At 36.4% G+C, this 26,209-nt stretch overlaps 1 protein-coding gene across 3 annotated transcripts in view; it reads right to left on the reverse strand.

Moving 5' to 3' along the window:
* Positions 1 to 25,791, reverse strand: part of SIKE1 (suppressor of IKBKE 1) — a 42,152-nt gene extending 16,361 nt beyond the window's left edge. The window contains exons 1-5 of one of the 3 annotated variants that reach the window (XM_074263142.1): positions 25,288 to 25,791; positions 25,043 to 25,148; positions 24,276 to 24,418; positions 23,314 to 23,427; positions 6,697 to 8,782 (exon numbers count right to left, since the gene is read on the reverse strand). In XM_074263142.1, coding sequence (XP_074119243.1) covers positions 8,681 to 8,782; positions 23,314 to 23,427; positions 24,276 to 24,418; positions 25,043 to 25,148; positions 25,288 to 25,446 — 624 coding nt within the window. In that variant the 5' untranslated portion in view covers positions 25,447 to 25,791 and the 3' untranslated portion in view covers positions 6,697 to 8,680. Of the gene's footprint in view, positions 1 to 6,696; positions 8,783 to 23,313; positions 23,428 to 24,275; positions 24,419 to 25,042; positions 25,152 to 25,287 lie in introns of those variants that run through there. The other 2 variants (XM_074263140.1, XM_074263143.1) reach the window with 2 other exon arrangements.
* Between the last annotated feature and the right edge of the window lie 418 nt (positions 25,792 to 26,209).

The raw sequence follows: 26,209 nt of genomic DNA on the forward strand, positions 1-26,209 counted from the left end.
GTGCTGTAGGTAGCCACTTCTTGTTTACTCATTTCGCAGGGATGCTTCTGGGGGCTTTACGGCTTTCCTAGTCATCGCCTGCTTCGTCACGTGTAAGGCTGAGAGATTAGGGGTAAAGCCATGGGCACGGCAGTTCTCTGGCGGATCCGGGAGGTCAGTGTGGACAGCTCTGGCATCGGCGCCCGGCCCCGGCGGCCGCGGCCGCTGCCTCCGCCACCCCAGGGTGAGCTAAGAGGCCTTCTATCCGCAGCCCATTTGTTCTCCCTGAGGGTTCGGTACCGTTCTGTTCACCTGGTTCGACCCGGTCAATTCAGGCCGGGAAGGATTGACTTAAGGATATATTGGTGGCCTTGGTGAGTGATACCAGCCCCCATCAGCGGCTTGAAATGTATAGTTTGGCCAGGAAAACTTATTTACAAAAAGGTTCTACCCTGGAGAAATCAAAGGAAAATGAAAAGGCAGACGCGGGTGCCATTCCCTGAATCGACCATGCGTCGCCAAACTGGGGGTCATCGCATACCATTGAGAGGTAGGGGCGTACCTCTCTACCGCAGACGCGGAAATATTGGGTTTTAAGAACTGAGACCAAGGGAGTTTGACCAGGGGTCCAACAGGTGTGTTACTGAGAAGCGATTTAAGGTAAAGCAAAAAAGAAAAAAGCTACCAGCATAGCAGATCGTAAGGGACTCAGGAAATCGGGCTTGTTCTATAATTTCCTGTCTTCCAAAATCTCCCAAAAGTTTGAAAAAAAAAAAAAAAAAGGCATAAGTAGCAGAACCCATGTGAACAAACTTAAAGCAAGTTACGCGGGTGCCCATGGGAAATGTTAACTATGGTTATTTAGCTTTCAAACAAGCCCATTGAGAATTCATTCTGCTGTCTATCCGATAGATATTCACAATTTAAAAAATCAGAATTCAATCTGAGACCCAAATCTGATCCCCAGCCTACGAGGAGAGCCTCTCCCTGGGTGCAGCACATACTCAGCACTTGGAAAACGCAGCGCTCGCCCGAGTGCCTGTTTTTGGAGGGGGGGGGGGAAGGGACACTTCATTGGCCAGCCACTGGGGATACAAAACCCAGACGCAAGGAACTTACATTCTAAACCGGCCTCGGAGACCCCAGGCACAGAAACCCCCTGCAAACAAGTTGTGTGCAAGATTAGCCGCAGATCATCACCCGAGGGAAGGCTCCATTGTTAAGGGCAGAAAGTGGGATTTTGGCTGGGACTCCAAGGGAGCCAGGGAAATCCGGAGGGCCTAGGAGAAGAGAGAAAGAATTGTAGGGATGGGGGAAAGCCTGAGAAAATGCCAGGTGCCAAGAGATGGAGTATCTTTTACATAAAACAGTAGGGAGGCCAATGTCTGGGGTCTATGTGTGCATATACTTATCTATACACACATCTATATACATGCATATCTATGCAGAATAATGTAAAGATGATAAATACAAATGAGTTAAAATATCAAATAGTTTGGGAGGGACTGTGCTAGCAGCTTGGAAGAGGGGCAAGAAAAGTTTCAGGTAGACCGTGGTATCTGAGCTGCATTTTTAAAAGAATTCCATAATGCAAAGATGGAGATAGTGCTATGCAGTGCTAGGGAATAAGTCAGTGCAATGCTGAAATCAAGTGTTATATGTGAGGAAAAGAAAGAAAGCTAGTTTGGCTCTGTCACAACATTGTAAAGAGAGGCTAAGGACACCTTTAAAGTCCAACAGGAGCTTAGAGACAATAAAGGAAAGGTGACAAAGTTAGATCTCTACTTAAGCACAAATGACTGGTGGCAAAGGGGAAGATGTCCCAAAGAAGGGAGATTTTCCAGCCAAGAAGACCAGGGAGGGGGCTGGTGCAAATAATCCAAGGGACAGCTGATGAGGATGGTAGCGTAACTAGAGAGGTCAGAATCAAGAGGGAGAAAGGGCAAGATTGAATGTAAGACATAAATTGGATATGTATGCTAAGGAGGGAAGGATCAAGGATCATGCTGAGGCTATGAACCTGGAAAACTAAAAGAATGGTGGTGCTTTTGACAAAAATAAGTTTGGAAGAGAGCTGAGTTTTTTTGGGGAAAGATAAATTCTGTTTTGGACATACTAAGAATGAGAAGTATCTGGGACATGAGCTTAAAACTTCAATGTGCAGAATGTAAACATTATTTCAAACCAGCTATTTTGGTCCCTTTGTGGAGGCCTTAAATGGAGAACTTCACTTTTGATAGGTCTAATTCTGGACATTCTCATCTTACATTACACAGTACAGAGACAACTGCCTTGGGCTCTTCCATTAGAAACAAGGTCATGTGAAGCAGGGCTAAAAGTAGAATCAGATCTGAGAGCATACATTCTCAAATATCATAATGTAACACACAGTGGTTCCAAAACAAATTATTCCTATCTTTTTTTGAGAATTGTTTATAAGAAAGAAAAATCAACCTCTGACGACATCATTCTGAAGATGCTTAAATGTCTTTTTAGGAATTTAAAACATATTTAGGTTAAGCTACTTCAGTAAAGTCAGGGACAGAGTATATTTGAGTTAAATCATAGATATGAAGGTGGCAGAGTTCAGAAGGATCATTTTTAATCTAGCTTCTCATTTATAGATGGTGAAACAAGGGCCCCAGGAGACTCAGGGACTGGCCAGCTGACGTGGATCCCTCAGTTCTTTAGAGGCAAAGCCAATATTTGAACAGAGATCCCTGACTCTCACTCTGATATTTTTCTACTAGGCTATAGTTACCTTTTAACTGTATTTTTCTTAAAACTGTGTTCTTATGGAATATTATATCTTGACAACTCAAGAGATTTTCATTTTCTATTTAAACAGATATATCCTCTGATTTGGGGAAATTTTATTCAGATTAATTTTAAACCTGAAAAATATGACTTTATTTACCTATGCAAATAATCAACAAAATCACTGAAGGTGATTTTAATTACAACATACATTTTAACATTATAATATTAGGAAAACCACCATGATAAAAATTTATTTAAATCATTTTATTTAATTAAAACAATAAGCTCAAAATATTTTTAATGCATTATGGACAATTTCTACATGTTACAGACACAACTGGACTAATCCTAATAAATGTCTCAACTATACAACACCGTAATTGGTAACTTTAAGGCACATATTTGACTATATCACTTCTCTGAGAGGACAATCTTTGTACTCCATTAGTCTGGACAAGGCATGTTCAAGAGTCCCAAAGACAGAAGACTATCCCACTGAAGACAGGAACATATTGATTAAACGTCCTCTCCCCCACTAACATAAGCACAAAGCCCTGAGAAAATGACAAAAAAATGACTGCTCTAAAGAAGTTTATATTCTTCTGTGTGGATACAAACAAATGCAAAGCAGTGTGAGAGTAAGGACACACAAACAACTGTGGGATGGGGAAAGAATCCTCTGAAAAGAATTCTTAAAAGAAAAGGTAATGGTGATGATCAAATTTATATAGTTCTATAATATTTTCAAAGTGCTTTCAACACCATCTTATTTGAATCTCACAATATGTGACCTTTAAATTACAGATTAAAAAAAGGCTCAGAAAGTATGACTTAGGTTTTAGTCCAATAGCAAGGAGATAGATGGCAGAAATGAAAGCAAATCTGTACCTACTATGCAAAGTGTGAAATATAGAGAGCTGGTCTCATAAAGATCTGGATTCAAGTTTTGCCCCTGATGCAGATGGACTTTTGGATACCTTTAACAATTTTATATTTCTTCTCATTGTATTATTACCACATATAGAGACATATCCTTGCTGGCGATTTTCCATCTCCCATCTCCCTATAAGCTTCTTTCAAGTAGGTATTGTTTTTCTATTTGGACATTTGAGGATTTTAGCTTTCTATATCCTGAGCACTGGATACAATCCCAACACATAGGAAATAATTAATAAATAAGAATTTTTTACCTTGAAGTGAGAAGGGTAAGAGAAACAGGGGAAATTGTCATTATAAATTAAATACAAAGACTTATTACAAAAATAGTAAGTATGCTCCATGACAGCTTCTTTTCCATCTTGATAGGCCTAAAATCTGATATCGTATTTTAGTACATAGTACGTACTAATAAATGTTGAATTGAATTTTGAGTGGGAGGATGAGATAGCTCAAGGACACTTTCCCTTCTAAGGCAAGATTCAAATCAAGTCAGGTAGCTTTGCTCTCAACATCTCTAGTAACAGTTTAAAGCAAGCAAGATGCTAGACCAAGATTTTCACCCAACAATATCCCAGGGTAGCTCAAGGCCTCAGAACCACAAGGAGCCTTGAAGATTATTCATGAAGGGAATTTTAACTATTTTGGACCTTCTCTGGCAGTCTGGTAGGATAATACAATACCCTCAATAACAAAGTCCCAAGTACATTCATAGCAATTTCAGGAAGGTGTTAATTTAACTGATGGAGCAGAAATCAAGAAAAGCTTCAAAGAATTGATACCTGAGCTAAAATTTTAAGGAAGCAAGAGTTTCTACAAAAGATGAAGTGACATTCCAAGCATGGAGATAATTTATACAAAGAGATTAAAAACAGAAGATGCAAGGTCATATATGAAAAACACCTAGCTAGCAAATTTGACTGCAATAAAAAATGTATAAAGGGAAGTTATAGAAAATAAGATTGAAAAAGTGGATAGGAACCAATGTAAATGGAATCTGTATTTTATCATAGAGTCAGCAGCCATTGAAATTTGAGTAATGGGGATAGGAGGTGGGATGGAGTGATGGGCCAAATTTATACTTTTGAATTATGGATTTCAGCAGCTCTTTGGTGAACAGATTGTAGCAGGGAGACCACTATAACTAAGGCTTTTGTAACAGTCAAGATAAGAGGGGTGAAGATCTTTACTAGAAAAGAGACTGTGTATAAGCATGTGGAATTGATAAGGCTTGGCAACTACAAGGACATAGGGCTTAAGGAAAAAATTCAGAGATGTCACCAAAGTTTAAGAGCCTTTATGATAGAAGGATAAATTTGGGGAGAAAATATTGGGTCTAGTTATAAGATGTTGAGTTTGAAATACTAATGGGACATCCAGATGAAGATGTTCAGCAAGCAGTTAGCATTATGTGGTTGTAGTTCAGGAGAGATGAGAGCTGGATATATACATTTATAAATGATATGTATAAAGACAATAAGTTCATGGGACCAGAAGAGATCAGAAACACAAAAAGAGGACCAATTACAGAATATTAGGGAAAATCTATGGGGGTAGAAGTTGGGAAGAATGGAGATGGAAGATAAATAATAGTCCAGCAAAGGAGACAAGTTTAAAAAAAAATGAGAGTGCTCTATCATAGAAGCTAAGGAAATAGAAGTATCCAGGAGCTGGGGTTGGAATAATGTTGGCAATGCAGAAGGATCCAGTAAATTTAAGTACTGAAAAAAGGCCATAAAACCTAGCAGTTATGAGATTATGTTGGTAACCTTGAGAGCATAATTTCTATTGAGCAGTAGGGTTGGAAATCAGAAAGGAGCAGATGATAAGTGGTAGCAAATGATAGAGATGACTAAATTTTTAATGTATATTTATATAAAATAAATCTTTCAGATAGGAATAGAAATTCCTTGAAGGGAAGAGTTGTTTTGTTTTTTCTTTGTACTTCCAATACTTGGTAGGTAGTGGGAAAGTCCTGGCTTGTTAAACCTACCTTTAAGACCCATTTCAATAGCATTCATTTTCATAGTATTTCCAAGAATTACTAGAGGATCAGATTTGGAGTCAGGAAGACTTGGACTGGAATCCTGATTCTAACATATCCACGTTGTATGAACATGGAGAAAATTACTTAACCCCTGAGTGGCTTTAGACAACTCTCTAATATAGTACATTTCAATCAGGCTGCCAATCTGCATCAATGAAGGGAATTTCAGACAAGGCATTCCCCATGTTTATGAAATCACAAGTCGAACACTTCAGTCCCCCCCCCCCCAAGTTTTGACATGCCCTCATTTCCTATAAGTATTGATCTGTCAAAGAGTGTCCATTTACAACATGTGGTCAAAGTATACATTTCTAAAACAGATTTTTGGATCTGAGACAATCCAAATACTTTGTTAGAAAGTCAGAATTCTTCAAGATGTTCCAAATTCAGATCATTTCAGGCAGTTACTATATGAGATACACAATACAGACTGTGTGCTGGCACTGAAGAAATAATGTATTTTTAAAAGTTAATTTTTTTTTTAAATTTATAAAAAGAAACATCCATTTTTTAATATAACTATTAGACTGGATATTTGTGGGGAAATGGTAAACTTCAATGGTATGCTAATGGACTTCTAGAAAAATTAACAATATTTTAAACATGTGTTATCAGAAAGGAATAGATTTTCCTAAATAAAAGTTTCAGGCAAACCTCTCATCTGAATACAAAACAAAGTGAGGCATAATCACAAGAAATGGCAGTTTTTAAAGGCAGGATTATCTTCAAAGGTATCCAATGTGGACCCTTGGATATCCAACATTTTCAAGTTTTACCCACAAAGATGTACTTCATTTTTTTTTATTCGAATATTAATTTGCCACAAGGAGATTGTCAAATCATACCATCATCTTTATTTTTGTCTAGCTTTATAATTTCTATTACTCTCTTAAAACTATATTAAAATCAATTTTCATATGAATATTTCTCATGTTTAAGAGCTGAAAGCACTGTAAATTACTTTCAATCAAAAACACATTTTAAGACTTTTATTTTATTTTTTATAGGGGAGGGAGGATAAACCACTCACTGTACAGATTTATTCAACCTGAGATGTAAAGAGCTATTCAGATGGCCCCAGTAGTAAAAGACAGATGACAGAGAACCACAGTGTAGTAAACACCATGCTAAACACCTTAACAAGTAACTTGACTTTATGGCAATGAACAATTACACTAAAATATGACAATGGTCAATTAAAGAAAGAGCAGGGTTACCTAGTATTACTTCAAGTGGCACTGATGGCATACTTTTAAGGCATAAAAGTTGGGCTAAAAATTCATTTGCTTTTGGATAAGAAGACATATTTATCACAAAGGGACAATAGTGCTTTCAATAAAATTGTATTCAGATACTAATAGCCAGTTCTCAAAGCATAAATGAGTCTGTCCCTCTAAACACTATCAACAGGAAAAATAAATTACCATCACTGGGACTCAGAAACACATGATTTCTGGGATATATTTTGTTCTTGGAGATGAAGATAAAGTGCTCTAATGGTAGCAATAAAATTCTTTGTGATTGTGCAAAAAGAAACCTATCACAAAAAGTTCACAATAAGGTCTTTCAGATGATGTACTCTCTGTGATACAAAGTTATGTTGAGTATTTATGAAGGCTGGAATTCTTGAACTGAACCTCAAAGCTGTTTGAATACTGCTTCCTAAAGGTGAGTTAAATTCCCAAGAGTAGTCTTAGGGGTAAGATGTGATAAGGACAATGGCAACTACAGAGTGGGAAGATAAGATAGTACTTATAAGAAATATATTACCATGAAACATGGTAGAAGAACTTGACTTTAAAACCAAAGAATTTATGCAACAGCATCAAATGATCTTCAAGTTTAGAAACCAGCAGGAGACCCTCAAGAAACGTTAAGATATAACACTGTGCTAAAAAGTATGATTTTTATGGGTTGGATAAGTGTTTGAAATTGAAGTGGAAATCATCAATCTCCCCAAATGGGAATTTTAATTTATAATTTTTCCTCCACTGAACTTTCTGGGAAAACATCAAGGTGAAAATGGCAAAACAGGAATGTGGAGAACTCCTGTCAATTCATGTAAAAGGTGGGAACTTATAGCACCACACCTATATTCAATTTTTTTAAAAAGTTATTAAAAACTGGAGGTTGAGAGATGCCTTAAATCTGTCTGGCTGACTTCCAACAGATCAAAAATTTTAGGCAGACAAGGTTAAAAAATAAGACTCTACACAGTTGTTAGGGAAAAAAATATTTTAAGCCTTTGAACTGAGTACAATGTGAAATACAAGATTAAAAAAAAAAAAAACATCATGGCTTTAATCACATAACAATTTTACTATCTCTGACACAATAGACTATAATTTTCAAGTATGTTTTCTTGAGATTGGCAATAATAGGTACTCTCAAAATAAGAGTGAGGACACTAGGTCACAAAGCCCCAATTCCTAGCACCAAAGAGTTTTAAAACATTAGGGAAATTAAATGGTACTACAAAAAGATAAACTGCTAGTTTTGCTCTATTTAAGAATATTATTCTGGCTAAATTGCCAAAATCTATTTCCAAACCAAATAGCTCTGTATTGTCATACTTTGTTTGGAATTCCATTTCACTAACTTAAGAGTAATTATAATGGCTCATAATGAAATGCGGTACTTGTTGGAGCTATGAAAAAAACTAAGATGGAAACATAGTTTAGAAAAACTGAGGTCCCAAAATGAAAAGTGAAGCAAAAGTCATCTCCTGGAAAAAGAAGTGGAGACAGCTTAATGAAAGTCATAATGTCTTCACCGACATATAAGAATATTTGTAAGAAATAGACTTTGACAAGCAATCAAGCTGCCACTTGGTACCTTGGGCCCCAAATCAAACCTGAGGCAGGAAGATGACAATGAACAGACAACACACACAGAGCAAATAACTACCAATTCCCTTCCCTTCAGGGTACTCTCCAGCAGTTGTTCAAAAGGTGAGCATTATTTGGTGACTTGGGAAGCACTCTCCATTGAGTCTTCCTTCCTCACCTGGAGAGACTCACTACTGATGGACAACAGTTCCCGAAGCTCCTTGTTTTCAAGCTGCAAAACAAAAAGGTGTTTGGACATTTCATCTTTTGTTTCCCTAGAAAATAAAACCAAACACAATCTTTGGGGCCAAGGATTAGGAGACAAATTTTTCATTTTGAAGAAAGAATGGGCTCTAACCAAGGACCAAACTTGAGATCTGAGGGATCTGTGCCTCCCAGGCAAAATTAGAAAATGACGCTATTTTTGGCTATTAGAACAATACCTATGTGCCATAGAAAATAAAAATATTAGTGTCAGAGAATACATGCATTTATAAAAAAGTGATTTTTAAAAAATACCTCTTGTTCTGCTTTTTATCAGCAACAGCTTGCTTACCTGTTTCCTTCTGTTGACATATTAAAATGCTGATAATTCAAATCAAAATTAAGCTTTTTCTCCCCCTTTCCAAATTTTTTTGAGCTTCCTTCCCTTCGGTTACACATCTTTTGAGTTAGATGGGACCCTAAAGATCATCTAAACAAATCCACTTTGCTAAAGCTTTTTAACCTGGCATTTAAGATTTCCATGCTACCATTCCAAGCTTATATCACAAAATTGCCTACCATAATGCTATGTGCCAACAAACTTTACTCTCCTCCCCTCCACACATGTTCTGAGATTTTTATCTTCGTGTCTTTGTGCAATGTCTAGGGATGAAATAACTATTCATCTTTGCTTGTATATATTTTTCAAGGCCCCATTCAAAGGCCATCTTCTTCATGAAGAGTACCCTGAATTTTCTATTAAGAAATGACCCATCTTTCTTTGGATCTCACAGGATTCTAGAGTTAGAAGGAGGGATTATCTAAATCAATCCATTCCAAATTCAATTTTCAATTCAATATAGCAGTTAAGTACTTACTATGGGAAAGCACTATGTTAAGCACAAGGGATACAAAGACAAAATCATTTCTGCCTTTAAATAGTTTATATTCTGGCAGGGAGAAGGAATATGTTTGTCATAAATAAGTCAATATAAAGTAACATGGGGGAAGAACACTAACACTTAGGTAAATCAAGAAGAAATCCCTTATCCAACCTGTGATAAAGCTCTCCAAAGATGAGGAAACCACCTTTTGAGGCAGTTCATTTAACTCTTGGGATTGCTCTAATTATAGGGAATTTTCTCCTTATACCAGTCCTAAATAAGACTGTGAATCTTCCCCTAAAGCCACATAATAGCCTAATCTCCTTCACTAAAAACTATGATTACAGAAGGCAGTTATCTTTTTTCATCCCAGGTATTAAATGTTCCTATTTCCTTTAACCAATCATCATGTGTCAGTCTACTTTTTCTTCTCACACTGTTCTCTCCCAGGTTCTTAACTAAGTGATCCTCTTCTGTGCCCTTTGCTGGATTATCATTCACCTCCCATTCCCTAAGCACAGATATACCCCAAGTATCTGGCCAAAGGAAGTGTTTAGTAATTGCTTGCTAATTATCCTGGGTCACCATCTCTTCTTTCAGAACTAGGGGAGGAAAGGAATGTATTTCATCTGGGCTAGGTTACCTGAATTCATTCTTAAGAACAAATTGCTATCTCCTTATTTATACTACTTATAAATACTTATTACCTAATTTTTTTTAAGTCAAAAGGTCATTTTCCTCAGCACAGACAACAGTGTAATAAGGACTAATTATTATTCCTAATTAAAAAGCTCTGCACCCCTGAGTAGCCATCTGCCCTAGACTCTTTAACCCAATAGTTATTTAAAACAAAACTTTTTTCTCATCTCTAGATTTTTTAGCCCGTCTGCTCTTCCCACTTACTGTATTTGAAGTCTGCTTTCGTATTTATACCTTGTTACCTGCCCTTGCTTCCATCTTCTATATGAATCTTTAAAAATCTAAGCTGTTCTGTATATCCACAATAGTCTCTATCAAGGACACTCATTTTTTTAAACTGGAATTTTTGCTTTGGTATTTTTAGAATTTTATTCTTGAGTTTTCTGTTTGACATAGCCAATAGAATTTTAGTCTACTGTCCTATTTTTCATCCCTTTGAACTCCTTGAAATTTGCTGCCAAAATCTAGGGTGTAGAAGGAACTAGATGGCACAATGGATAGAGTACCAGCCCTGAAGTCAGGAGGATCCAATCAAATTTGGCCTCAAGACACTTAATACTTCCTAGCTGTGTGTCCTGGGCAAGTCACTTAACCCCAATTGCCTCAGCAAAACAAAAAATCTAGGGTGCATATTAGATTGTGCCTAGCTATCTTTCCTTTATCACAGTCACAATTTAGTGTATTCTCCCTTTCTCCCGAATTCTAGGACCTATTTCTACCCCAGAAATAGTTCCTTTCCATTGATGAAAATCAGATGAATGTGAAAGAGAAATTTTATTTGTTGATGCTTCTGTTCTTTGAAAAGATGAAATTTTCATTAAGCCCAGTCAAAAAATTATCAATTGTTCTATTTTTACAAAAAGAGAACTCTAGCAGGCATCTAGAATTAAAGTTCACCATCACTATTATATCATGCCTTTATGCTAACTAAGTTTGTGACCTGTTTTTCAAATTCACCTATTTTCCTATTTGTTCAGGTGATTTCATATAAAACATATTTCCTTATAAATTATATTGCAAAAAATAAAAAAACAAATGAAGGTATGCTTCCATTTGCGCTCAGAAATTCATTAGTTCTTTTTCCAGAGGTGGATATTCTTTGGAATTATTTTGGAGCTGTGTATTGATCAGAGTAGCTAAGACTTTTCATAGTTAATCATCCTTATAATACTGCTGTTCCTATTTACAAAGTTTTCTGGATCTGTTCATTTCACTTAAAATCAGCTCATATATGTCTTTGTAGATTTTTTAAAAACTATCCTTTTTGTCACTTTTTCAGTACAATAGTACTTCATCACGATCATACTGTCCAAGAGTTCATCAGTTCTCTTTGAAAGCAGATAGCATTTTTCATCCTGGGCCTTTTAGAGTTGTCTTGGATTATTGTATTAATCAAAGTAATTAAAGACTTTCTGTCACTCATATTTACAATGCTGCTATTGTTATCTATAATGATCTCCTGGCTCTGCTCCTTTCACTTTGCATCAGTTCATATATTTTTCCCTGTTTGTCATCTATTACAGTATAATAGTATTCCATTATATATATCCATGGTAGTCTATTCATGGCAATCATGCTTGTTTCTCGTTCCATAATTTGTATCTACTCTACCTTATTTGCCCACCCTCGTTTCCTGAATTTTTTTACAATAAGTATATCTTTTTTTTAACTTCTTCAGGTACCTTCTCCTTTCTCCCTCTCCCCTAATTTTTTTTTATCAGTTTGGGTGATTTTTGAATAACGTGTACCCTTCCAGAATAATATTCTGGTCTTGGGTTTAATATGATATCTATATCTCAAAGATATCTATGAGATTAAATTTGCTTTCTTACATTAGAACCTTGAGGTTTTCATTTTTGCCCAAATTGTGCATTTGAATATAGACATTTAAGGGTATGGACCTGGCCCTTTTCTTGGATTTTCATGTCCTGTGAATTAATGCGTGCCTCAATTACAATTCTTCCTCAACAGTAGCTGTATCTTATGGCAGAGGCATCAAACTCCTGACCTTAAAATTACCAAGTAGAGTGGGAAGTAGATTAATAACCAGAAAACAAAATTTAAAAATACAACATAGATAATGTAACTTGTGGTTTTTAAAGGCTTTGTGCTGTCTATAGGGATTTCTAGTTGAGTCTGATATAGCTGCTCTATGAAACCAACTTGACTATGTATTGGGCAGTTTTCTCCCACCTCTATTGCTTTTTGGTTTTTAGGCCCAAATGCAAGATTTTTTTACACTGTACTTATAAGGGCTTTACAACCTAGCTCCAAATTATTTTATCTATATTATATAACATAACTACCCAACAGGAACATAATGCTTAAAAAAAAATCTCTCTAAACTATAAACTTGTTTCTTAAAAAACACATCATCTTTTCCTGGAATTCTACCCTATCATCAATTCCTAGAGAACACATTACCTTTAAGTTCCAACTCAGAATCCTTTCTTCTATAATGACTCTGCTGACATCCTGGGCCAGCTCCTCCTTCCTTTGCTCTCATCATTTATACAAAAGATTGTACTTTTTTTTTTTTTTTTTTTTTTTTTTTAACTGAGGCAATTGGGGTTGAGTGACTTGCTCAGGGTTACACACCTAAGAAGCATTAAGTATGAGACAAGATTTGAAGTTGGGTCCTCCTGACTTCAGGGCTGGTGCTCTCTCTACTAAGCCACCTAGCTGCCCCCATTGTAATATAATCTTGTAGTATAACTGCATTATTTCTACATTATCCTTCCTGTGGCTTATGCTTGGCCAAAATGGACTACTCATAGCCTGCCTCTGAACCTTCATTCATGTCCCACTTTTCTAGTCTCCCTATATGTTCCCTACACCTAAAACTACCCTCTTTTATCTGTTGAATTCTTTTCAGACCCATATCAAATACTACCTTTTCCATGAAGTTTTAGCTAGTTCCTTATTTTGAAATTTTTTTTTCTGTGGTTTTGAGTAACATTATATGCACTTTGCTTTTCTGTATAAAACTTTTCTTGAAAACTGATTCATCAATGTTTTTGTTTCTTGATCAGAACGTTCATAATATTCAGCAGTTATGTGATTATGAAAAACATTTTTGCTTCTTTCCCTTGCATCAATTATACAAATAATATCCATATATATAAATTTTAAAATAATGCATATATGTATCCCACCTCAGATATACACTGCTTGCATATCACTTTTAGATAACTTCTTAATAATCTTAAATTTCAAAAAAGTGATTAATTTGCACTGGTAGTTTCCTCATCAGGGAGTTAACTATCAGTGAAATCATAGGTCTAATCCCCATCCCTGTCCCTATATATACAAACACACACACACACAGGTTAATTCCATTTTGTATGCAAGTTTTATTATAATGTGTGTGTACGTGCACGCATGCATGTATATATGTAATGTGTCTTTGCTACACCACCTCTTTAAAGGCAAGGATGGTATCTTGCTGAATCTGTATTTTACCCTAAAGGAAGCAACATGAAGTAGTGGAAAAAGGGCTGGCTGAAAGTGTCAGGATAAAGAGTTCAAATCCTGCCTCTGAGCCATCCTAGCTATATGACCATGGATAATTCATTTTACCTTTCTGTGTCTAGACAACTCCCTAAATTGATAAATTATGCAATAAATTCTTATCTCTATCAGTAAAGGTAGTTTCCTTATTATACCAATGAATTTACAGATCTGAAGGAGAATAAAATCTTCCACACAAAACTATACTCACAGGAAATCCTTAAATGTTATTTGAACTGAAATTGGTTAAGGTCATGCTTTGACTAGCAGATCCAACAATTCAATTCAAAGAACTTTGTTATGAAGCTATTTGCTCACTGTATAGACTCCTTGAAGATGGGGACTATGTTTTATTTGTCTTTGTATTCACTTTACTTTATACCTATTTCAGTGGATCTGTAATTTTCATCAACATGGGTACCCTTCTAACAGGGAAGATTGCAATTTATGTTAGTAGTGTCAAAGTCTAGATAAAGGGTAGAACATTGAAGGCTAGGATACTTAGGCTCAGCTTCATGAAGGATAAGAGATTTCAATTGGTCTTTGAAGTATGGGTAAACTTGGATAGGCATTCCATGCAAAAAAAAGCAACACGAATAAAGGCATAAGTGGGAATGAGCATAACATGTTAAATGAAATCAGTATAACTACAAAGTAAGGTATATACTATGAGAACTAAGATATAGGATCAATGGACTGTAAAGAGAAACTGAAAGCAGGAAGATCAGCAGTAGGGATGTAATAAGACTGATCTAGGCCGATGTGATACAGTGAAAGAAATACTATGACAGACATTTTGAAATTTGTACTTGGTGACTGACTACATATGGGGACCAATGAATTAAGCATGAATTTAAAATGACAGGCTAGATTGGACTGTAAAATCCTTGAGGACAAAGACTGCATCTTATACCTATTTATATCATTAGTACCTAGTTCTACTTTTATATGTAGTAGGCCCCCGAGAAAGACTAATGATTTGAGAATAATAGTGTTGTTGATAGAATAAGGACAATGGAAGGTAGAGATTATTTCAGACAAAAGATAATGATTTTGGTTTTAGAAATGAGACTGAGAGGGGCAGCTAGGTGGCGCAATGGATAGAGCACCAGCCTTGAATTCAGGAGGACCAGAATTCAAATTTGATCTCAGATACTTAACACTTCCTAACTGTGTGACCCCGGGCAAGTCATTTAACCCCAGCCTCAGGGGAAAAAAAAAATGAAATGAGACTGAGGTGATGACAGAAAACACAAGTGAAAACATCAGGGAAAAGTTAGAGACCTGGAACTGGTATGGAATATGAAGATAGAACTTGTAGTAAAATGATTAAGGACTTTACTAAAAATAGAGAGAGAATTAAGAGATTAACCAAAACAACTTTTTATTGAATTCCAGATACCAATAAGGCTTCCTTATTCTAGAAAGTTAAAGGAGTTACTGATTAAATGAGATATTGTTTTGTATAATAATTTCGTGGAAAATAGTCTGAATATTTTCATAGAAATATAACTTCTGCTTTGAAAACAAACTTATAAAAAAAACCCAGTATAAATTAACAAGATTTTACTATGAAATTAAATCCTCCATTATAGTAATGTTCTCCAAACTAACTCAGCCTGTAACCCTTCTAAGGAAAAATAAATGTAGTTACTATGAAGGCAAGAGTTGTATGACAAAAGTAAGGAGGAACATTCTGTGTAGGCCAGAGAACTGTCTTCAGAGCCAGAGATTTGAGAGTTGAAGTCTGCCTATGACCTACATGGGCTGGCCCTGGGCTTCTTGTCTCACTGCCTCTGTTTAGCTCTAACTTAGGGCAGTTGCTGAATTACATTGGTAAAAGATTTTTCTTTAACAGATATTCTCTAAACAAGTTCAGGCCAAAAACCAAATTCAAAAATCCTTGCAGGGATTATGTAGGCATACCCTGTCTAACGAACAACCTTATATATCCAAATCCAAATTTATGGAGGGAAAGTCAGTCAAATAATTAACTGAATGAAAGACAAGTAGAGAATATGAAAGAAATCAGATCTTCAATGTGGATTAAATTCCAAACAGAAACAGGTCTACTTAAAAATCCTTATATAATGCCTGTTTCAATCCTACAAAGTGTAAACAATTTGAATTGCCTAGTAATTTCATCTTTGTCTTACTCTCTTCTATTTGGGGATTTTTGAATCAAAGATACTGGAGTGGTTTTGCCACTTCTTTTTCCAGCTTGTTTTGTAGATGAGGAAACTGAGGCAGAGTTATCTGACTTGTGAGGATCCCCTAGCTAAAATTTGTTTTGAGGCTGGATTTGAAGTCAGGAAAAAGGGTCTTTCTGACTCGAGGCTTGGTGGCTGCCCAGATGACTCTTTTTATTATATAACTATATGGCGCTGTACTATTTACAAACCACTTTACAATCATTTCACTTTTTCCTTATAACAACCTTGAAAAGTAAGTGCTATTATTAATCCCAGTTTACAAATTAGGAAATAAAGGCAGACAGATTAAGTAACTTGGGATCACATATATTCGAAGTGTCTGAGGCTGGATTTGAAATTCAGGTCTTTCTGATTGCAGAGCCTCCATGATCTTTGTCTACTGTACCACAGAGATGAGGATTTTTTTTTTTTTTAATCATTAAGCAATTTGTAGCAATATTTTTAGCACTTACTCATATGCTATATTAATGTTCTTATTTTATTATTTGTGGTCTATACATCTGTCTTTTACAAGAGTAAAAGTTTCCTGAAGACAAATTATACTTAACACTGCTTATCCTATCATCTAGTTCTGGGCAAGAAATGTGCAGTCAAATAATTAATTAACTGAATGAAAGACAAGTAGAGAATATGAAAGAAATCAGACCTTCAATGTGGATTAAATTCCAAAGAGAAACAGGTCTACTTAAAAATCCTTATATAATGCCTGTTTCAATCCTACAAAGTATAAACAATTTGAATAATAAGAAAAAAATGTCCTTTTAGCTTAACCCTATTTCTGGAGATTTCACTAAAAGAGCTGGATAACTTCCAGTTAATTTAGTTTCTCCATACTTCACATTTGTAGTTTGAGTATCACAACACTGAAGTTTTGCTCCCAGACACTTGAGTTGTCTAAAGCTCTGCTGAATTCCTTCCCTAAAACACAGCATCAACAAATCTCTTCTATCTGACTACTGACTTCTTGTGCAATTCTTTTTTTCCTTCCCTCAAATATTCAGTGCAGCTTCTCTGCTGCTAAGGCTCTTGGACATTTTCAGTGATCAAGAAATTTTCGCTGCAAAAAAGGGAAACTCTTGCACAAAAGAATATACAGCAACTTTCCTTCTGTGATCAAAACTCACAGAATGTTAAGCAGGCCTAATAGATAAAGCCAAGAGATTTCTATTAATCTAATGCACTGGCAGGAACAGGAAAAAAAGAGAGAGAGAACATGGATAGGAAATTGAAAAGTGGAGTTAATTATGCCTTTTTATAAAAATTATTCATTTCCATGAACTCTTGTATAGAAAGTTTCATCCTGAGTCATTAAGCCATAAGGGCCCTGAGAATTCCATCAGTCAGGTTTTATTTTAAAATATTAATTTTTTAAAATGTGATTAAAAGGTTTTCTATATTCTGAAGTGTTATTTATTTAGATTTAGAGTCAACGTTCCAGTCAAATTGAACTGGAACTTATTCTTTCTTGAATAAGTTATCTTACCTTTTCATTTCCATAATCTTCTTCAAGGTTCAACCTTCTCTGTGAAACTTTCACCAATCCCTGCTACAAATTAGTGTTCTCCCTCCCTCTTCAAATATTCCCAGGGCTCTTTCCTCCCTTACCCTGAATTATACTCATCTATGTTAATATTGTTATCATCCCAGTAGTTTGCTATAATAACTACTTGCACTTCAGCACTGCACAAAAAAGTAATTAGAAACTCATGAGAATATTTCGGAAAAGGGACGAGTCCAAGCAAACAAAGAGCTTCTTCATGTAACCAAATAAAGGCTACAGAAGCATGCATCCTATAAATCTCTGTATCCAAAGGAAGTAAGAGTGATGAACTGCCATGACAAAGTCCTAGGGAGTTCAGAAACCTATAGCTGGCCAACCATTCCAGCCAAAAATGTAGCAGAAGTAGTTTGGCTCTGGTATAAAGCTCTAATTCTGGAACTAAGTCTGGAGTGATTTAAAAAAAAAAAAAAAAAAGCAAAGAAACTACAAAAGAATTATTGCAGATATATTCTCTCCTAGGTTGGTTTTTAGGGTAATTGTTTATAATAATTTAGGTAATAATAAAACTATTAAGTAGAGACAACAGGAAAAAAATTGGATTTTCCACAAGAACTACATGAATACCTAGAAGAAATAAAAAGATAAAAAATTAAACAAAGGTTCTTGAGGTAAAAAACTGGTAAAATAAATAGCTTAGGAAACAAAATGGTAAACTATTTAAGTAACAGAATCTCTGGAAATTAGAATAATTCAAATACAAATCAATGATATCAGCAAGAAATAGCAAAACAAAAAAGACTGAAAAAAAAAAAAAGAAAAAAAGAAAAACGTTAGGTAAACACTGTCAAAAATTACTAACTTGGGGGAAAAAAAGGTAAAAGAATCACAGGACTCCAAGAAGGAAGGAAGGAAAAATACAAGAAGGAAAAAAGGAAAGGAGGGAGAGAACAGAATGGAAGGAAGGAGTCTGTATACATCATTTCAAGAAATCATAAATGAAAACTGACCATATCTATTAGAACCAGAGAAGAGAGTGAATCATAGGAAGAATGTCAATCACCTCCTGAAAGAAACCTCAAAGTTTTATTTTATTTAAAGTCCTAGAGAATTTCATGGCTAAAATCCAGTTCAAACTAATAGGAAAATACTATCTGCAGCCAGAAAAAAAGTTCAAATAATTAGAACAAGTCATACAAAACTCAGAAACTACTACCAAAAATTAAAAGAAACATATTTCAAAAGATAAAAAAGACAGATTTACAACCAAGATTAATTTACCCTGCAAAATTGTATGTAATCCCCTGGGGGGAGAAAAGGGAGGGAGAATTAAGAGAGGAGTAAATGAATCTTTAATAGAGGACTTCCAAATGTCTCTGATAAAAAGATCAGAGTTTGAGGAATTTAAAAATGCAATCACAAGAGTCGAGAAACCTGGAAAAGTAAAATTACTTGAGTAATTAGGAGAGGTATTTGACAATATAGTTCCAACATTCTAATAGGGAGAAGGATAAAACAAACAAGTATCTTTCAGTATGTTAAAACTCTTTGTATTGAGAGAGTTAAATAAGGGAACAGAACCTGACATTAGATTGGTCCTGTTCTCACAGTATTAAGAGGGGAAAGAGCAAAAAAACAAGGAAGAAAAAAAAAAAAAAACCTAAAACATTAATAAAGAAAGGTGTAGAACTTGCTATTTCTCATACCTGGGGTATGTGAGAAGAGTACATAAACATGAAGAAATGGAAGGAACAGACATTAGAACCTAATCTAATCTGAATGAACAAAGGAACACATACATACATACATAGAAATTAAGAATAATATGGTTGGGGGGAGGGGGCCTTAAGAGTTAGATTCAAAAATAAATTTCTTGACCTAAAATTAGCAAAAAGCCTGAAAGCTCTCTTTTAGACATGCACATCAATGAATATAAATCTGAAGATTGTCTGTACAAAAATAATACTCAAACTCATGGGAACTGAGATCAACCAAATGAGGGATCCTTGTGGGCTATCCATGTTTTCGGGATGGGATATGAAGATTTAGCAAAGGAGACTGAGAAGTGTTCACATAGGTAAAAGAACTAGTAGAATACAGTGTCAAAAAACCTAGAAGGGAGAGAGTATCCAGGAAAAGAGTGATTCATTGACAATTCCAAAGGATGGTCAAAAAGGACAAAGATGGGGCAGGTATGTGGAGGAGTGGACAGAGCACCAACTCTGAAGTCAGAAGGATCTGAGTTCAAATTTGACCTCAGACACTTAACACTTCCTGGCTGTGTGACCCTGGGCAAGTCACTTAAACCCCTAAACCCAACTGTATCGGGGAAAAAAAAAAAAAAAAAGACAAAGATTTTGAAAAGATCATAAGATTGGACCACAGTAACTTTGGAATAATTCATTTCAGGTAAATGGTAAAGCAAAAGCCAGAATGTAAGGTTTAGAAATAAAGGAGGAAGTAGAGGAAGTTATTCTAGATAGCTTTGTTTTGCTCATTGATGATTTATGGAGTCATTAGTTTCCACTTCCACTTGACCAATTCTAATTTTCATTTTCTTCAGTGAGTTTGTGTGCCTTTTCTTCCATTTGGCTAATTCTGATTTTTAAAGTGTTATTTTCTTTAATATTTTTGTGCCTTTCTTTTTCATGATTTTCTTGAATTGCTCTCATTTCTTTCCATTTTTTCCTCTACTCTTTTTATTTTTAAAATCTTTTTTTAATCTTTCAAAAAATCTGTTATTTTAGCTTTTCTTGGAATTTTTTTTTTTTTTTTTTTTTTGGTGAAGCATATGGGGTTAGGTTAAGTGACTTGCCCAATTATATTACTACAAACTATTAAGTGTCTAAGGCTGCATTTGAACTCAGATTCCTTTGACTTCAAGACCAGTGCTCTATTCATTGTGCCCATCTTCTATGAATTCTTGTTGAAATTGTTTCCAATCTGTATTCTTAACCATTTTTGAAGCTTTGTTTGTAGTTCTTTCATATTGTTTTCTAAATTTGACTTGAAATACCCTGTCATCACAGGTAGCTTTTTATGGTTAATTTTTTTTTGTTTCTTTGCTTATTTTTCCAACCTACTTTTTGACACTTTGTCCATGTTAGAGTCACTCATGCTAATGAAGTATGAAGGGTATGAGGTAATACTGTCCCCAAGCGTTTCAGTTTAAGAGAAAAGTGTCTCTTTAAGTTTTCAATGCTTCTAAGATAGAGTGATCCAGTGAAACATATGGTTACTGCTCCACTGTTCTCTTGGCCTGAATTTTGGTCTTTACCAGGAAGAACTCTTGCTCTTGTCTGCCCTGGATCTGCAACAATGGCCCCTCCACTTTTGCAACTGAAAATTCTCCTTTCCACCCTTGAACTGTGGCCTGAAAATAGGTAATGGGCAATGGAACTGCCAAACAGCATCTGATTCTGCATGTTTACACACAAATTCCCTATAATCTGTGTCCAATCCCCTTAATGTCTTGGGGTGGTAGCTCCTAGAACTGTTGCTATTGCCTCCAAGGCTCATAACTGATGATGAATTACACTGTGCTACTATGATCCATCCCCAATGCAACGTCAAAGATCTCGTCTGACCTAAGTAGTAGTTTTAGGGTGGAAAATCTCACTGACTTTTTGTCAGCTACATCACTCCAGAATTTGATTTTATGCATCAATTTAAAGTTGTCTGGAAAATGTTGAAAGATTTCAGCTAGAATGTTTCCCTTAATTCTGCCTCTTGGTTCTGCATCTATTGATAGCTTTCTCAAGAATTTAGCCCAGGAGAAATATATTAAGATAGCTGGCAGGGATAATTTTTTTTTTTAAAGATAGACAAGATGTAGACATGTTTGTAGGCAATTGGGCCAGTAAATATGCAGACATTCAAGATTAGAAAGTAGAAATATCAGGGAGAACAATTTGAGGAAGATGAGATGACATCAAAGGTACACATAAAGGGTTTGTCTTGGCAAGAGGGACCACCTCTTCATTCAAGATATGTGCAGGAAAAAAACAATTGAGTGATATGAGGAGGTAAAGAGGAGTTCTGGGTGAATGGCTTCAGTTTTTCTGGAGAAAAATAAGACATGGTTCTCAGCATAAAAAAGGGAGAATAGTATACTATGGGAGGTCTGAGAAGGGATGAAAAGGTTGGAAAGCCATTAATGATGAGTGGAAGAGTGAAACAGGGAGGTACAAAGAGGACAGTCGAGAATCTATGATACATGAATGTTTGTATTAGATTAAGTCAAAAGAATTTTGTGATTCTTTTCTGGCTCCATTCGGGAGCATGGCAAGACAGAAGGAAGAGACAGTAGGAGCAATATTCAATGTTAGAATTTAGTATGGTATGATCAGTAATGGCAGTTGGGGTAATAGGGCATGCTAATATTTGAACATGGAGTTGAACAGATTCACTAAATGGTTGAGAATGGAAAGAAATTCCAATGAAATTTGTATACTGTATATTTTTAAATAACAAGAACAAAACAAATAAAATATAATACTGCCCATTTGTAAGTTAATCCTAGCCCCAAAGCATAATTTTTTTGCTGAAGTGAGACAGCGAGTATGGAACACACTATATGTCAGACTTTTAAAATAAATTGGCTAATTTTGCTTAACTTTTTTCCCCCCTTACATTTTTATGAAGATAGCTTGGAAATTAAGACAACTCTGAAGTACCATTTCATACCTCTCAGATTGACTAAGATGACAAAAAAATGACAAATTTTGGAGGATGTGGGAAAACAAACATTAATTCTTTGTTGGTATAGAGTTGTGAACTGATAACTATTTTGGAGAGCAATCTGAAATTATGCTCAAAGGGCTATCAAACTGTGCATACCCTTTGATCCAGCAGTGCCTCCACTGGATCTGTATCCCAAAGAGATCATAAAGGAGGGTAAAGGACCCACATGTGCAAAAATGTTTGTGGCAGCCCTTTTTGTAATATTAAGGAACTGGAAATTGACTGGATGCCCATTGTTGGGGAATGGCTGACTAAGTTATGTTATATGAATGTAATGGAAAATTGTTCTAAAAAATGATGAACAGGCTGATTTTAGAAAATCCTAGAAAAACTTGCATGAACTGATATTAAATGAAGTGAGCATAACCAAGAGAACATTGTAAGCAGCAACAATAAGATTATGTGATGATCAACTGTGATTTGACTTGGCTTTTTTTTTAAACAATGAAGTGATTTAAGGCGATTTCAACAGATTTGTGATGGGAAGAGTCTTCCAAATACAGAGAGAGAACTATACCTGGAGGTATAGGTATTAGTTAAGAGGTGATTAAGAGTCTATCAGAATATATAAGGTCTTGAGAGCTATGGCAAAAAACAGGAAGGGAATAAAGTAAATAGATGCAAGAGATGATACTAGTGTCTGGCTACAAGAAGCATAGTGAAGAGAGGGAAGAGAATCAGCAAGTCTTGACAAAGTGATCTGATTTGTTCAGGAAAGTCAAGTCATTTTCTCCAAAACTGAGAACCTAACTGACCATAAGGATCATAGTGCTCAACAGATATCAAAGTTTGGAGAAGGAATGGATTTTGGTGGAAAGATAGTTGGCTATGCTAAGTTTGAGATGCCTACAGGATAACCAGGTGGATTTGTCCAACAAGCAGTTAGCAAAGAGGACCAGAGTTCAGGAGACATTAGGGCTGGATATATAGATTTGAATCATCTGCTGATTATCATTAAGGTAATATGACTGAAAGATGATATACTTTTCTAATAGCAAAAATAAATTCTTACCTCTAGTTGAGCTAGTTTTTCCTGAACCTTACAAAACTGGTCGTCATCCACCTGAACAGCTTTCCTCATTACTTCTCCCATTTCACAGATTCTATCAATCTGACTTTCAATTTCCTGTTAAAATATTAAGTATATTAATTCTGTACTGTACTGAAGGAAGAATAACAAAACAAAAAGTAGTGTGTAAGAATACTCAAGTAACATGATAGTAATCAATCAAAAAGCACTCTCTCTTACATATATCTAATCAACTGCCAAACTTTCCTATTTCTACATGTCCATCTCTCCTGTCTAACCTTTTTTTATTTCTTGGTCTTGAATACTTCAAGATTCTGTCTCTATCTCATACTATATTGTATTCTGTGATGAGCTTTAACAGTTCTACTATATTAGCTTTACCCAGCTAAATGATAAATTTCTCAAGTAAATGAATAGAAATTGTATTTCTTTCACTCTCTCCTCCCCCTCCATTAATTAAGGATTCACTGAGTATCTTCCATATGGCCAAACACTGTATACTCTGCAGAAACTTTAAAAAAAAAAAAAAGCTTTTTGAATAACTATAGTGAAAGGTCTAAAAACACTTGACATCATTCAGCATAAAGTAAATACACACCTGTGACCTCCATAAATTGTCCACATGTACTCAATATTGTTGCTATGGATTCTTCTCTTATATTCACTACTACTTTGTATTATGAAATCATAGCAAACAGAAACCTTAGAGCAAAGCTATTATTAAAATATTAACAATAAAGTGACAAACATAAAAGTGATAAACCAAAAAAAAAAAAAAAAAGTAACTTTTTTGAGGGGGAAAAAATCCTACTATCTCTATTAATTCTTACCCTATATATCTCTCTTCTAAGCTAAATTCCTTAAGAAAGCTATCTAGAACAAGAAATTTATAAAATCAATTTCTAGATTCAATTCAATTTAACAAAAATTGTGAAACTTCTTACTAAAGAATGAGACTGGTGTGCTTTCAAGACAGGTTCAGCATCCACTGCTTTTTTAGCAATCATTAATTGTAGCATCTGTTTCCTATACTTGCTCATGATGAGTTCCAAAGCATCCTGGTGTTCCTCCAAGGAAATCCACAATTCTATCAAAAAATAAGTGAAATAAACTGGCAGTGATATCTAAGATAATGTAGCTCCCCCACCTCATCTGATACTCAAAACACCACCTGATCATATATTTACACTGACTAATGGTGCTTATAATTTAGAAGCTGGGCTAGCCAATGGTTCATGCATTACAAATCAAATCAGCTCAGATTTTTGTCCAACAAAAATTTATGATACTATATGACATACATATTTAAGTTCAAGTAAATTTAAATAACCTTTTAAGATGTCACTAAATCTGGTTTGGAAGTCACTGCTTTAGAATATCAAACTGAACTCATCTTGAAAGTACTGTCCTTAGCAGAAATAGCTCATATCTGTTGATGTGATTATATTAATGTTTATAATCATGGGTTAAAATTTCAAGGGTACGTCCTTAAATCCATTACCTAACAATACTTAAAAGGACCCTCGATTAATTGGCCCTAATTTCCCACGAAGATTTATTATTAGCAAGATAATTTCCTATTAAGTTTACCGAGCGGAGGAGCAGCATTCTACTCTAATTCACTCCTCGCACTGGGCACAAAGTAGCCTACAGCGCAGATTTCGCGGTGTTTTGGGGAGACAAGGAGAGCGCGCCGCGGCTGCGAACTGACCTCGGTTCTCCTGCTGCAGCTCCCGGATCTGCGTGTTCTCTTGGGACAGCAGGATGTGCGGCTTGTATTTGGACGCGTCTTTCAGTTCCGCCGCATCCTCCGGGTACTGCTTCAACAGACACACCAACCGCCGCAAACATGAGTTGACAGCCGAGTCCGGGCCCCAGGGAAAGAGAAGACCCCCACCCGGCCCCCAACTCCCGCCTCGCCCCGGGCCTAGGGCGCCCCGCACGGCCCCGCCTGACCTGGTCCGGCAGCGCGGCGCCCGCCTCCCTCATCGCGGCCACCCGCCGATGTAGGGCGGCCGACTGATCCACCAGGGACTCGGCGGCCGCGTCGTGCTCCCGCAGTCGCTCCAGAAGCGTCTTTGCGTCGGTCAAGATCTTCTCGATGGTGCAGCTCATAGCGGAGGCTCGGGCAGCGACGGTACTCACAGAATGCTACGCCGCCGGTTCCGGGTCTTCACCCACAGCGACTGACGTCACTTCCGTAAACGAAAACACTCGCGCCACTTAGCTCCACTGACAGAACGCCTCGGTCTTGCGCCTGCGCATGGCGTTCTTGCCCGCGCGTTGACCAGTGTTTCCTAGGAACCGACGGGGGCGGGGTCTAAAACTTCTGTGGGGGGAGGGGGAAAGAAGGCTTTCTCTGAGTGACCTTGGGCCAGTCTTTTAACTCACTTTGCCTCAGGTTTTTCATTATAAAAGAGAAGTCGTGCTTCCTACTGTGAATGTCAAAGGCATTACTCCGAAACCTTACATTAAATGCAAAGTTTTCTTAGTACCAACAGTAGTATTACTATGACAACAGTACGTATATAGCCTTTGCTACATTAGCCATATACGTATTGGGGGGTGGAGCATACTTTGTTTTTTTTTACGGGCACTGGGGTTAAGTGACTTGCGGGGGAGTCACACTGCTAGGGAATGTTAGGTGTCTGCGGCCGCATCCTCCTGACACCCGGCCTGTGCTCGGTGCACTGCGCCATCCTGCTGCTCCCCCCATGTATGCGCCATCCTGCTGCTCCCCCCATGTATTTTTGGGTGGCCACTCCTGCTGGCCTAAATCGCCTTTTATTTGCTACATCAATCACCCACTTCATAGTTATGGGAACCAAATGAGAGCCCATGTAAAGCAATTTGCAAACCCGCCAGTTTTATGTAAAAG

The sequence above is a fragment of the Sminthopsis crassicaudata genome, chromosome 4, assembly GCF_048593235.1.
Source record: "Sminthopsis crassicaudata isolate SCR6 chromosome 4, ASM4859323v1, whole genome shotgun sequence".
NCBI classification, from domain to species: Eukaryota; Metazoa; Chordata; class Mammalia; order Dasyuromorphia; family Dasyuridae; genus Sminthopsis; species Sminthopsis crassicaudata.